The 12,123-nt window shown below is 35.7% G+C and overlaps 1 protein-coding gene across 1 annotated transcript in view; it reads right to left on the bottom strand.

Annotated features, from left to right (window-relative positions):
* Nucleotides 1–12,123, bottom strand: part of dock10 (dedicator of cytokinesis 10) — a 90,453-nt gene continuing 78,330 nt past the window's right edge. The window contains exons 42-56 of the mRNA XM_015377268.1: nt 10,146–10,283; nt 9,867–10,049; nt 9,677–9,787; nt 9,121–9,336; nt 7,759–7,816; nt 7,072–7,173; nt 6,085–6,191; nt 5,886–6,008; nt 5,536–5,649; nt 4,210–4,356; nt 3,000–3,210; nt 2,484–2,674; nt 2,307–2,407; nt 1,264–1,402; nt 1–863 (exon numbers count right to left, since the gene is read on the bottom strand). Coding sequence (XP_015232754.1) covers nt 816–863; nt 1,264–1,402; nt 2,307–2,407; nt 2,484–2,674; nt 3,000–3,210; nt 4,210–4,356; nt 5,536–5,649; nt 5,886–6,008; nt 6,085–6,191; nt 7,072–7,173; nt 7,759–7,816; nt 9,121–9,336; nt 9,677–9,787; nt 9,867–10,049; nt 10,146–10,283 — 1,989 coding nt within the window. The 3' untranslated portion in view covers nt 1–815. The remainder of the gene's footprint in view (nt 864–1,263; nt 1,403–2,306; nt 2,408–2,483; nt 2,675–2,999; nt 3,211–4,209; nt 4,357–5,535; nt 5,650–5,885; nt 6,009–6,084; nt 6,192–7,071; nt 7,174–7,758; nt 7,817–9,120; nt 9,337–9,676; nt 9,788–9,866; nt 10,050–10,145; nt 10,284–12,123) is intronic.

Here is a 12,123-nt window from a genome sequence, read left to right as displayed (position 1 = left end):
TTGTTTTAAATTCAGCTAAACAAATATTAATATAATGTATATTTTATAAAATGAGACATTTCAAACATTTTTAAATAGTAATACTTCTTATTTACAATTTCAAACATGAAATAATAGCTAACAATGTCATCTCAATTATAAAAATGTTACAAAACGTATTTTTTTGTTTTCTGGCTTTTGTTTGAAAATTGGCACAATGATATCTGTTCAGGATGTTTAAAAGATAAAAAGTAGCAATGTGGAGCTGCTCTACATTCAGATAGTAACTGGAGGTCCATTTAATACCTCACATTATTGTGACCTCTAATCAAATCCCTTTTTTATTTTTCACATTAGTCTTCTTAGAGAGTTTGAAACACATTGGGATTCCATAGGTAACCAAAAACTGAAAATATGTGCATAAGAAATGCACCAGAAATGCGCCTTCACCTCAGTAAGGTCACTGTACTCCAGAGGGTAAGGGGGTTTTGGAGAGAAGGTGCATGTGTCTTTGAACAAATCTTCTGTATATTTCTCAGTTCATAATGAAAAAACTGGCAGGGTTGGGGCATCTGTACCAAATCAATACAAACAGTAGCTAACAGTTCAGGAGCCTAGCCTCTTTTCAAGAAAGTCTAAACTTAACAATGACAAACAGACTACCACAACCACGGTCTACACACTTGTTCTCCTTTCTTTTCTCTAAGAAACGCCGGTCACAGTTCCACTAAAGTGCTGCTCCATGCAGCAGCAAAACAAAGTTACAATCAAACACAATCAAATGAGCAACGCTGAGGCTCAAACTCGCACAAGGAATTTCTGTTTCTACAGGCTTTTCAGTAGGTGCTGTGTCGCTCTGTTCCTGGTTGTCTTGTGTGAGGAATCTGGGCAAGAGCAAAGACAAAAAGTCTGAGTTGGAACAGGAAAATAAGTGTATTAAGACTCTGATGGATTGATAGCTAGTTTACAAAGCATGCAACAACGAGGCTGGATGGGTTGCATGAATTTCGAGATGGCGAAGAAGTTTTAGGAAGAGTAGATGGAAAGGAGGCACTTTAAAAAAACCAAAATTTTGTAAAGCTACAAAAGATAAAAAAACACATAAAAAGGTACAGTTTAAACAATACATGGAATCCAATGCAGAATATTGGATAAAATAATGCAAATAAAAAGATACAGTGCAGATGCAATGCGAATAAACACAATGCAAATAAGCAGAAGGCATTTAAAATTGGCACAAAATGGTAATAAAGTCAGCAGTTATGTCTCATTGTGATGTGAGACCTGTTCATTCATGATGCCAGAAAGCTCAGCGATCATGTCCCGGTAGTGAGCCCTCATCTCCTCCTGGTACTCCAGCTGATCCTCCTTGATGAGACGCTCATTCACATCCAAAGCCTGTCCACAGGCTTCTGCAAACTGCCTGCATAGGACAATTAAAGAAGTAGATAATTTGTTGGAATGTTAGAATGTTAGCTACTGATGATGTGAAATAGCTTTAATTAGGGCTGCAACTAACGATTATTTTTGCAAATTGATTAATCAGATTATTTTTTTCCCCATTAATCGATTAATAATCGGATAGCCAAAGGTTCCTTAAAGAAGATTTTTTTGCTAAATTTAACCAGGTGAAACCACTTGAGGAGTTCTGGATAGAGCATGTTGACAGACAAATTACTTTTTTTTAAATCTCAAATGCAAATTATTGTTGTTGTTTTTTTGTTGTTTTTTTTTTGATATAATTACCGCTCTATGTGGGTTGCTCTATCAACTAAATTCATGTTTTAGAATCTCTACAATCCAGTTAACAATTAATCGATTACTAAATAAGTTGACGATTATTTCAATAATCGATTAATCATGATTAATCTGATAAACTGTTTCAGCCCTTGCTCTAACAATGGCTACAATTCTAGCTAATTTGATCACATACCTTGTTATGGGATTTATACCTAACATTATAGCAGAGGTACCCAAGTCCAGTTCTTCAGAGCTACTATGCAGCAACTTTTAGGTGCATTCATTTTTTTAACCCACTTGAATCAAATGAGGTGCTTGTTACCAGGCTTTGCTGAGCTAAATGACATGCTGAGGAATTTCAGCCGTTAAGGCATCTTTTAATTTCAAATCAACCCCTACATTTGTTTTCATCACCGATAATCCTGCTCCAAGATTTTGCTCATCAGTATTTTGATCCATATGAATGGTATGTTTAATCATAACAATATGCTTTACTTATGTAGGCATTTAAGTGTTATAAATTTAGGTCAAAGACCCCTAATTTAAATAAACAACTTGTAATAATAAGAGAGAATGGAAAATCCTACCTGAATATCTCCTTCAGGAGTTTGACTTGGTTGTCAGGATATTTCTTTGCATTTTTCTCTTCCAAAAATGCTCTGGCATAAGCCATAGGTCCTGCATTCACCTGCAAAGAAACAATCAGAAGCTATAAAAACAGAAATTTACCCTTGACTATTTAGTATTTTTAAAGGAGTACTCACCTTTACACTAACGCTGCCCTGTAGTTTTAGCTGCAATCGGATCATGTCTACCTCTTCCATGTTGCAGAGCTGGTTGAGCTCAGAGACTTTACGTGACATCTCATCAATGGCGACTTCAATTGGATTCATCTCTGTGCTTTGTTGCTCCACTACCTGGATTCGCTTTTTTAAATAAGGAAAGCTGGAGCTTGCTGCAAAGAGGGAAAAGGGTCATACAAAAACTAGCCTTATTCTGCAAACATGTATTGTTCTTTTGTTTTTTTTTCAAAATGTGAGCAAATTTTAATGTATCCTGTCAGCGCTGTCAGATTTCAAACCACAAATCTTTAAACCAACCAGTGGAGCTTCAAGGCTTGGAGCCAATAGGTTTTAGCCAAGGCCAACATTTTAGTTGTTATAGTTTAAGAGCACAATTACTCAAAGATGGCAAACAGAAGGTAAAACTGAGAACCTAGATTGTGATTACTTCTTTCAAAAGGAAAATGTTAAAAAATAAAGAGATGAACAAATACTTACTGGTCAGTATGGTGCGTCTTTTGCATTGCTCCTCCACGTCACCGTGTTTCTTTCCTGACAGAGTGAAGGGCGTCTCAAACACAAAGCGGTTGATGTTGTGATGTCTCTCAAAATCCGTTCTTTTGTCCTGCTGCTCTTTCTCGTCAAAGTACGGCACTACGTATGTCACCTGAATGTAGGCGTACTTGGGGTCCAGGTCTTTAGGATTTACCTGTATTAAATAATATGTAGGAAGAAAAAAAAAGATTTTAGCATTAATTCAGCTCCTCTTCCACTTACTGGCAAATTTATAAAAGATGTAAAAAATATTAGAACATTTATTTAGGCAGTTATTTTTTGAATTGCATCATTTTACTATGAAGTGAATTGATTTATTTAAAAGGGGAAAACCTTACTGCAATTACTTAATTAATGCCCTAAACAAATAATTTCTGACTAATATTTGAGGTTATTCTGAGTCCCCAGTTCACAGCATCACAGATCCTCCAACATATTTTCAAGATAGAAATTAGCCTCTTTTTAAAAAAAAAAAACACATTCATCATTTGTTTTAAACCAAACCCAGACTGTTTCTTGCCAAGAAGGTCAATAATAGTCTCAGCTGACTAAGGCACACCCTGTGGTAGCCTGCAAGATCCAAGCTACTGTTTGCTAACATTGTCTCACAATAATCTCTGTGATTCTCTCACTGCGACTACAGATAAGAAAAAAAAAACAAGAAAATAAGGAGTATTTTCTGATAGAAATTTCTTTTCCAACAGCCTCTTCTTTTTTATTTTAATTTCTGAGTAAATGAGTCTGTGTCACATCGGATCTATACTGAAGCAAATCATTTTAGGCTTGAGTTATCAAATTAAAATTCTGGTATATTTAGTCAATATTAATTTTTTTAGGAAAATTGTGACACTGGGGATTTGCTAAAAGAGCTTTTAATTCATTGAATGAAGAGCTCAATTTAAAGATTGCATTTTTTTTAAAAATAGTGGGAGATTCTTTTTTATTTAATTTTATTTATAAATAAATAAATAAATAAAAAAATACCGGGAGATTATGTTAACAAAATATATATTTATATGAAGGCATTTTAAAATTTTTTACCAAGGTTGCAAATGCTTGCATAGGCTGTTCCATTATTTTTTTTAGATTACATCTACATGTAATAATACCAAGCAGACAAGTTCTTCTTTAAATAGTTCAGTTTCATCATTACCTTATTGGAGTCCTGGATCATCTTCACATTATCAGCTCCAAACTTGTCAGAGTAGAGTTTTAGTAATCTCTGGGAGATCTCTGACAAACCTGTCAGCTTCGGCTCTTTATAGATAAACTCTTTGCTCTCCTCCTCCTCAAAGAAGCCCTACAGCCACACACATAAATAGAAAACTGATCAACAACTGATCAAATGTAACCCAACCTTCTTGCTATCTTAATTTAGATTTCAATGATCCAGCAACAGATATTTTGAGTCACTGGAGCTGCAAATAAACAGGTGATAATGCACATTGTCAATGCAATAAAGGACTTTACTCTGCAACAAAAGCATGATCTTTGTTAAGGTTTGCATGAAATTTTTAAAGCAATAATGGGAAAACTGTCAAAGGTTAGGTATATTATGTTTGATCTTCCTGTTTAAACTGTGTGTCTTATGTCAATCTTTCTTAATATTTAGGGGAAAAAATAATATTATCATCAGGCATTATAGGGAGTAATGAGAACCACAACAAACGCCACACAACCTTTCAAAGGGTAAGAGTATCAGATGTTATTATTGGTAAACGGACAAGAGAGGTAAGAATGGTTAGCACAGAGGAAAATGAAGATTAAAGGGCACCCAAAACTTACCGCAATCTTGATTTAGAATTTGATAAACAGAGAAGAAAGGAGCAAACAGAGAAATTAAAGATACTGATGGAAGATATATATATTTAAAAATAATAATAATTTTACTTTCCAGTTATGTCTAAACAGACTAGAGAGTAGAATTTGAAATCCCACTGATCCCAAGGCAGCTGAAATTAATACTTTTTTTTTTTTCTTTTACCTAGATGACAACAACCATAGCTGTACAGGCACATTATCAGTTCGGAGGTTGGATTCCCACTGTAAACATACCTTGGAAACATTTAAAGATATAGGATGTTCTTTTTACAGGTGGATCATCAAAATAATTTGTCCTCCTAACTGTCAATCATTCTGGTGATATTTTAACGTAAGGTTGTCCTATGTGCTTGTCCCCATTTTCACCTAACAGTAATGGGTCTGACAAGTGGAAAAATTGCAAATCGTCTTTTGGAAAGTAAGCTTGTATGAGTGATGCAAACAGCAACTCTTAAACTGAATGCACTAGGAGAAATGGGCTTGTGCATGCTCTTGCACACGTTTAATAGGCGTTCTCTCTCTAGAGTGGGCACAGAGGTTGGGCATGTGCATTTTTTTTTCAAAAATTCGCCAAAATCCTCGACTATACCTATTAATGATGTGTATTTTAAAATGTTAAGCAGGTTTGTTCCATTGTTGAATTTTAATAGCTACTTACTTGTCCATAAAACGCCACACGGTAATAGCGTCCAAAGAGGCGTTTTTCTGAGTTAACCACTTCTGTCACCTTCAGATAGGAGCGATGGATGTCATAGTACAGCTCTGAAAGCCTCTGTAGACGCAGAATAACACAAACATAGTAAGAAATTGTTCACCTGAATTAAGTTTATTTATATAGCAGCAATCCGCAACAGATGTCAATTAATCAAACTTCCACTTTCCAAATTAGTTCTGAAAATGATACAGTCCAGGTATCTTCAGCCCATTCAGTCAGATTAAGACAGAATTTTTAAACAATCCAGATCAGTCAATACAATAGTGTCAAATTGAAAATCACAAATATATGACCTTAAAGTCTCTCCTCTTCTCAAAGACGGCAATCACTGGTTTGTTTATATCTGCAATAAGCTCGTATCGCTCAGATTTCCACAGATAGTCCACACAAAGCTCCAGCTGCTCCACTAAAGTGTCCTAAAAGGAACATAAATTATTATGAAATGCTAATTTTGTCCAGTGTATGATTTTATTGCAAAATGAGAACACTCACCTCAGTGTACGGGGTATCCTGTGTGCCAGTGTCTTCCTTCATGGCACCTTCCTCTTTAACATTGGGGCTAATGCACATAAATGCCGCCCAGCCCATGGAGAAGGATGCTAGATTGTCAAACAGGTAAAACTAACATTAGGGCTAACAACTTCTTTATAAATTTACAGATCTTATTCATGAGCTTCCCACAGTATAAATAGTGAAACATGTAGTGATTTGTAAAAGCATTCAAAGCCCTTCGACATTTAAACATTGTTTCTTGTTAAAAAACTTGTATGTCATCATGTATGTCATACTTGTATGTATATCATGATCTTCTGTGATAGTACAGCACAAAATAATACCATAACAATGAAATAGAAAGAAATACATTATTCTCTTTATATAAACTGATCGTCGGGATCTAGCTTACAAAATAGAAAATGGCAAAACTGTCACACTTTACAGGTACAAGTTGGTAGAGATAGACCCCAAACAACTGTCGGCTGTAACTGCAAAGAAATGCAGAGGGACTAAAGTAATATGCGCTCCACACTTTTCAGATATTTCTTTGCACAAAACTATTATTTGTGTAAACTATTATGTTTTCTGTTTTACTATCACATAAAATTATAATAGAATAAGTTGAAGTTTGTTATTCTTAAACAGACAATATTAAACACGTGCACAATTGAATAATTCAATGTGACTGTGGTTAAGAGCATTTTTTGTGACATAGATTATTAAGCAAAACTGGTGTCAACAATACTAGGCAGGCGGTGAAAAATCTTTTTTTTCCTCCAACAAGCCACCTGCAATCAAAGCTAGAATGATGATCTGAGAGAAAGGATACTGTACGCTCTACTGCAGAGAGGATGTTAAAAAAAAAAAATAATGGTAATAATAAAATAATAAAAAACTCCTCTTCTCCCAATATCAAAACCTTAGAACGAAATGTTACAACTTTCCGCCCCTCCACCCGACAGGACCCCAGGCGCACACACTCACTGTCTTGATCTCGGGAGGAAGTTAGTAAGGAGCTACAGTTAAAGAGAGGGCTCTCCTCAGCGGACACACTGGAAATCCCGGCTTTGTCAGCTCTCCAGTAGCCTGTTTGGTATGAGGGGAGGAGGAGCAGCAGGTTTACTAAAATTTGAATCCACTTGCTTTCATCTTTTATGCTTTAGGACATGAGCGTAAGCAGCTAAGCAATGGAAGCAACAGGCCGAGTTAGTAAGGTGCTTGCAAATAGGTGGCAGGCATTTGTAAAAATATAACATGCATGCTCTATATGTGAATGCATGGAAACGACGAGGAGACATGACAAGGAAGTACATGCAAACATGAAGAAATCAGCCTCTTTTTTTTTTTTTTTTTACAAGAAACCAGGAAAGACTGATTATTAAGAACTAGAGCTCTTTAGAACTTTGTGGAAAAGTAATTCAGCCTCACTCTCTTTCAGTTATCTCCCAATATATCTGCACTATCCAAATGCACACATATTCCTCTGTGATTTCAGAAAGGAATGATGCCTCAAAGTTTCAATGATTACGTTAGATGAACGTACCATGTAAGCAGAGATGCACAGAAATGTATGTTCGGTATGCACAGATTTTTTTGGCACACAATTACACAGATAACCCATGCTGCAAAAGAAAGCTTGTCCAGTTTAAGTAGCACCAGGTTTAAACTAACCTCTTCTTTTAAGTGATTCTGCAATCAGGGCTGAGATGTGGATGTAGCACATAGCAGCCTATGAAGAAAACAAACGCACATCATTAAATGCAGTTTGCCTTAAAAGCCATATAAATAGGAAGTGATCATACCTATCATGAGTCATGCAGTAAAATATTTAAAAGAAGTTAAACAAATGGCAAAATAACAAAAACTGAAATGAATAAATGACAATTTAATTAGCATATTACTACTGCTCATCTGTGATTCTACCTTTTCCTGAGCAGATGCCACTATCAGTACTTAAAAAGTAGTAATGGAAATGTTTGAAAATTGGGATGGAGTGAAGCCCATTGTGTTGCTCCTTCTCACCAAGTCTCTTTATCTACAAAACAAGACTAATTAAATTGTTATTTATCATATATCAAATTTTTTTATGTATTATTGATCTGTTTTTTGATACTTGCATCAAGATGTTTTTATGTTCAGAAATGTATAGCTTAGAGTTAAAATATTTACTGCTATGTACTGTAGCTTTTGAGAAAAAGCTGCATAGAATAATAACTTTACTATCAAATAGGGCAGCAATGACTCCAACTGCTACAAAAATAATAAGGCACGCGAAGTATTAGTTATGTTTATGTCATGTAGACCATTCATTTAATTAAGCTTAGAAATTCCGAATACTTGCTTAATTCTGTTTCGATGCTATAAGTGCTCACTGTTAAAAAAAAATTGTGTATTTTATAGTTTTGTTCAATTGATTAGGGAGGCTATTTACTTGGGTAGAGTCTGCAGTCAGCTGCTGTTTAATATGTAGATTTGGAGAAGTTTTTAGAGTATTGGGTGTTGCACCACTAGTTTCTAAACCATGTTCTCCATTTTTTTTTTACATTTGTTGTGAGTCAAAGTTGTTTCACAATATACTTCATATCTTCAGATAACTTTGGTCAATTCAGCATGTTTCTTTTTATTTCATTTCCCCAAACAATAGAAATGTCAAGACCAAAAATTGAAATTGAAACAAGATCTAGACTTTAAAACATGTGGTTTCCAGAAGAATTAGAATGACCACAATACATTATGGGCTGCATTAGAAACAAGAAATGGTCTCAATTCCTGTTTGTTAAGGTTAGGTGGATCACGGTCATGATTCTTAGGTAGACCATGTGATACTGGGACAAAAAAAAAACTAGGTTGGTATGTTATAGCACCTCATTTATATGTTATAGGATTAAAAATCTGTATTGATAAATGTCTATTTCTAACTTATCTGGATATGTGATGGGAAAATAAAAATTGATCCTGATTGGAAACCCCATCTTAAAAGTGCTTGACAAGTTACTGAGGTGAGAACACTCAAAGAGGTATAAAATGTCTGACCTCAGACAAATCCCCATTCCGGACGTGAACTTTAGCCATGCTCTCCAGCCAGGTGCGTCTGAGCTCAGGTGTGCTGGCGTAGGAGTTAGCCAGACTGTACTGCAGGTCCACCAACATTTCTGGATCTTTCTCATGCTCCTTCATTTGGGCCGTAGCCATCAGGACGGTCCTGATCCGTTTGGTCAAGTCCTTCACCTCAGCGGGGAACTGCGTGTTCTGAAACAATAGTAAACCAAGCAGTTTATTTATATTGAACCATTTTCAAACCTTTGTCATCTCAAGGTGCTTTATAGAGTGAATTTAAAATAAATAATGAAGACATTACTGAAGATCAGTAAAACATTTTAGGGAATCAAAGAAAAGGTAGCAGATTGCATCAGGTTATCGACTTGCAGAATTCACTCCTCCTAGATGAGCACCTAGCAACAGTAAGCAGTCGCTTGCATTGCGCCATTGACTTTGCAGCAATCCCTTATACAGAGGGATTATGTATTCAAGACTATGAATTAGGAAGGAAGAGCATTTTGATCTTTCTCAATAACCTAACTTGCTTTACCTTGAGTGGCACATCTCCATTGGCAAAGTTGTTAATGATGGCCAAGGACTGTTGAAACCTTGAGCCTCCAATTCCAGCATCTGCGATCAGCTGGCTCACTGCTTTGATAACCTGAGGATAAACAGATAACGGCTCAGCATGGAACTAAAGCAACACTGTTTTCCATTAAAGTAAACCAGAAGTCACTGACCTGCAGATGTGAGCGGACAATTGATTTGCCTTTTGTAAACTCAAAGTTTTGCCTCATAAAGAAATAGAGCAGGGCAGCTGCCTCCGTCTGGGTCAAGCTAGATCGATGGTTACAGCACTTGAGTATCTCATAGCATAGACAACCACACAGGTCTGCCTTACCCTGAAAGAATGCACTGGGAAACTGCAGAATGAAAAAGGATTAGACCGAATATCAAATTAGGAAAAAAAAATAGGTGTTTACAATACATTGTGCGTCTTTGAATGAAGTATGCTGGACCTTTTGCACAAAGAGCCTGAGTGCAGCAAAGACATGTCTCAGGGTGGCAGTTGACTGGTTGATCTGAAAGAAGAGCAAGTAGGTGTCCAGCACCTTCTTCATCAATGTGTTCTGCCCCTCATCCTGCAGCAACTGCTTCTGTGAGTTAGAATAAAAGAAATAATGGAGACAATGCATGTTATTTAGGCATTAATAACTAAAAGTAAAAGGAACAGACAGGAATTGAGGATTGTTTGTAAATTTTACTGATTATATATTAAGAAAATTACAATACATAGTGTGGAAAAAAGAAAAAAAATCACAGCATGAATCATTTATTATAAGCCCTGTGTTAAATGCGTACAAATTTATAGATAAAGTATATCGATTAAAGTGATTGATTAAAGGTGGCTGTTTTTGTCATGTGCATTGCTTAGTTTCTTTTTAATGTAATTTAATATCAGCCCTGATGGTTTTACAAAGATTAGTTTTCCAACCATTAATTTATAAAAGGAATCAAGTAAACCTATTTGAATCTATGCACAAAAATGATTATTCCCATTTCTGAATTAAGAAGAAATTGTAATAAACCCTCCACTCTGATGTGAGGCACTGTTCCTCAGTATATCAGTAAAGTGTATTAGTATAGAAATGTTTACAAAACCATTTCCAAGGCATTGGTACCAGAGTGAACCACCACAAAAGCCACAATCTTAAAAATATGGAAAACATGAAAGCACGTAAGACCTTCTCAGAGAGGTCAGCCCAACAAAGTGAGTCCAAGAGAGCTTTGGTCACAGAAGTTGAGATAATGTTGCATGACCTTAAACAGGTCTACAAAGAAAAGATGGCAAAATACTGCTCAGCTTCCAAAGACTGAGTGCCTGTTATTACCTGATGGAAATATTTGCCGCTGAGAGTGGCACATCCAGTTATCAGGTTAAGAAAGCAAACTGTTTTCATATTAGGTCAGATTTTCCCAAAACAAATGTAATCATCTTTTTAAAATTGTCTGTGCAAATCCACTTTTTCTTGAATGAGATTAAGATTAGCTCATTTAGTTGAAGCACTAAAGTGAGAAGAAAACATTAGAAATTTTTATGTCCAGCTCTGGTTCATTTGATAGGATGTTTTTAATGTGTAATGTGCATTTTCTGTACTGCATAGAATGTTTCCTAAATCCTAATTCCTTACTGAATATCTCTTTAATGGAGATTGAATAGATTAGGTCCAGGCGACGATCCAGCACACGCTGGAGAGACTATGTCTCTCGCCTGGCCTGGGAGCACCTCAGGCCTTCCCCCAGCAGTCATACAAGTTGCATATTGGTTGTTTAAATCACATACCGGTAAGTTCACACTCTATGCAACATGCAACCTTTTATTTATTATTTCATGTAATTAACATTATGACATTATAAAACATAATAGTGCTATTTCTAAAAAAGAATTGGAATCAGCAGATCGGACGTTTTTAGTTCACCAGTTCATCAGTTGACCAGAAGCTGCCATTGGTGCACCCCTATATAAAAGTCTGAGTTCTGGCAAATATTTTACGTATACTAGGCAAATATGGAAAATAAAATTTTACATCATTGAATTTAGGTAATCAGAAAGAAATTGAATTCCTTACAACTGTTGTTTTGTGTTTTGTATGGGCCAACATCTTGTTTTTGTTCAGTTTGGCTTTTCTCTGCATTTTTATACACATGTAGAGCTATTCATACAAATCTGACCAAAAATAGCAAAAACTAATATGTCACTGCTTTCAATTGTTCTGTCATTCCTTAAATTCTCTCACCTTGACTGCTTTCTTGGTCTACTTGTAAATTTAAAACCCTGTGTTGTATATACGGGCTAAACCTAACTTTGCAACAACAGTTAATAAAGTAGATGAAAACAAAAAAGTCAAAAGACATGGATCAACCTTTATAGAACAAAAGCTCACTCATGAAACTGTTTTTCTTTCCACCAGGTGGCAGCAAGATATTAGCTAATAT

The sequence above is a fragment of the Cyprinodon variegatus genome, unplaced genomic scaffold, assembly GCF_000732505.1.
Source record: "Cyprinodon variegatus isolate N-32 unplaced genomic scaffold, C_variegatus-1.0 Scaffold150, whole genome shotgun sequence".
Taxonomy (NCBI): domain Eukaryota; kingdom Metazoa; phylum Chordata; class Actinopteri; order Cyprinodontiformes; family Cyprinodontidae; genus Cyprinodon; species Cyprinodon variegatus.
The sequence above is the reverse complement of the archived record's forward strand: the minus strand, read 5'-3'. Positions and strand labels throughout refer to the sequence as shown.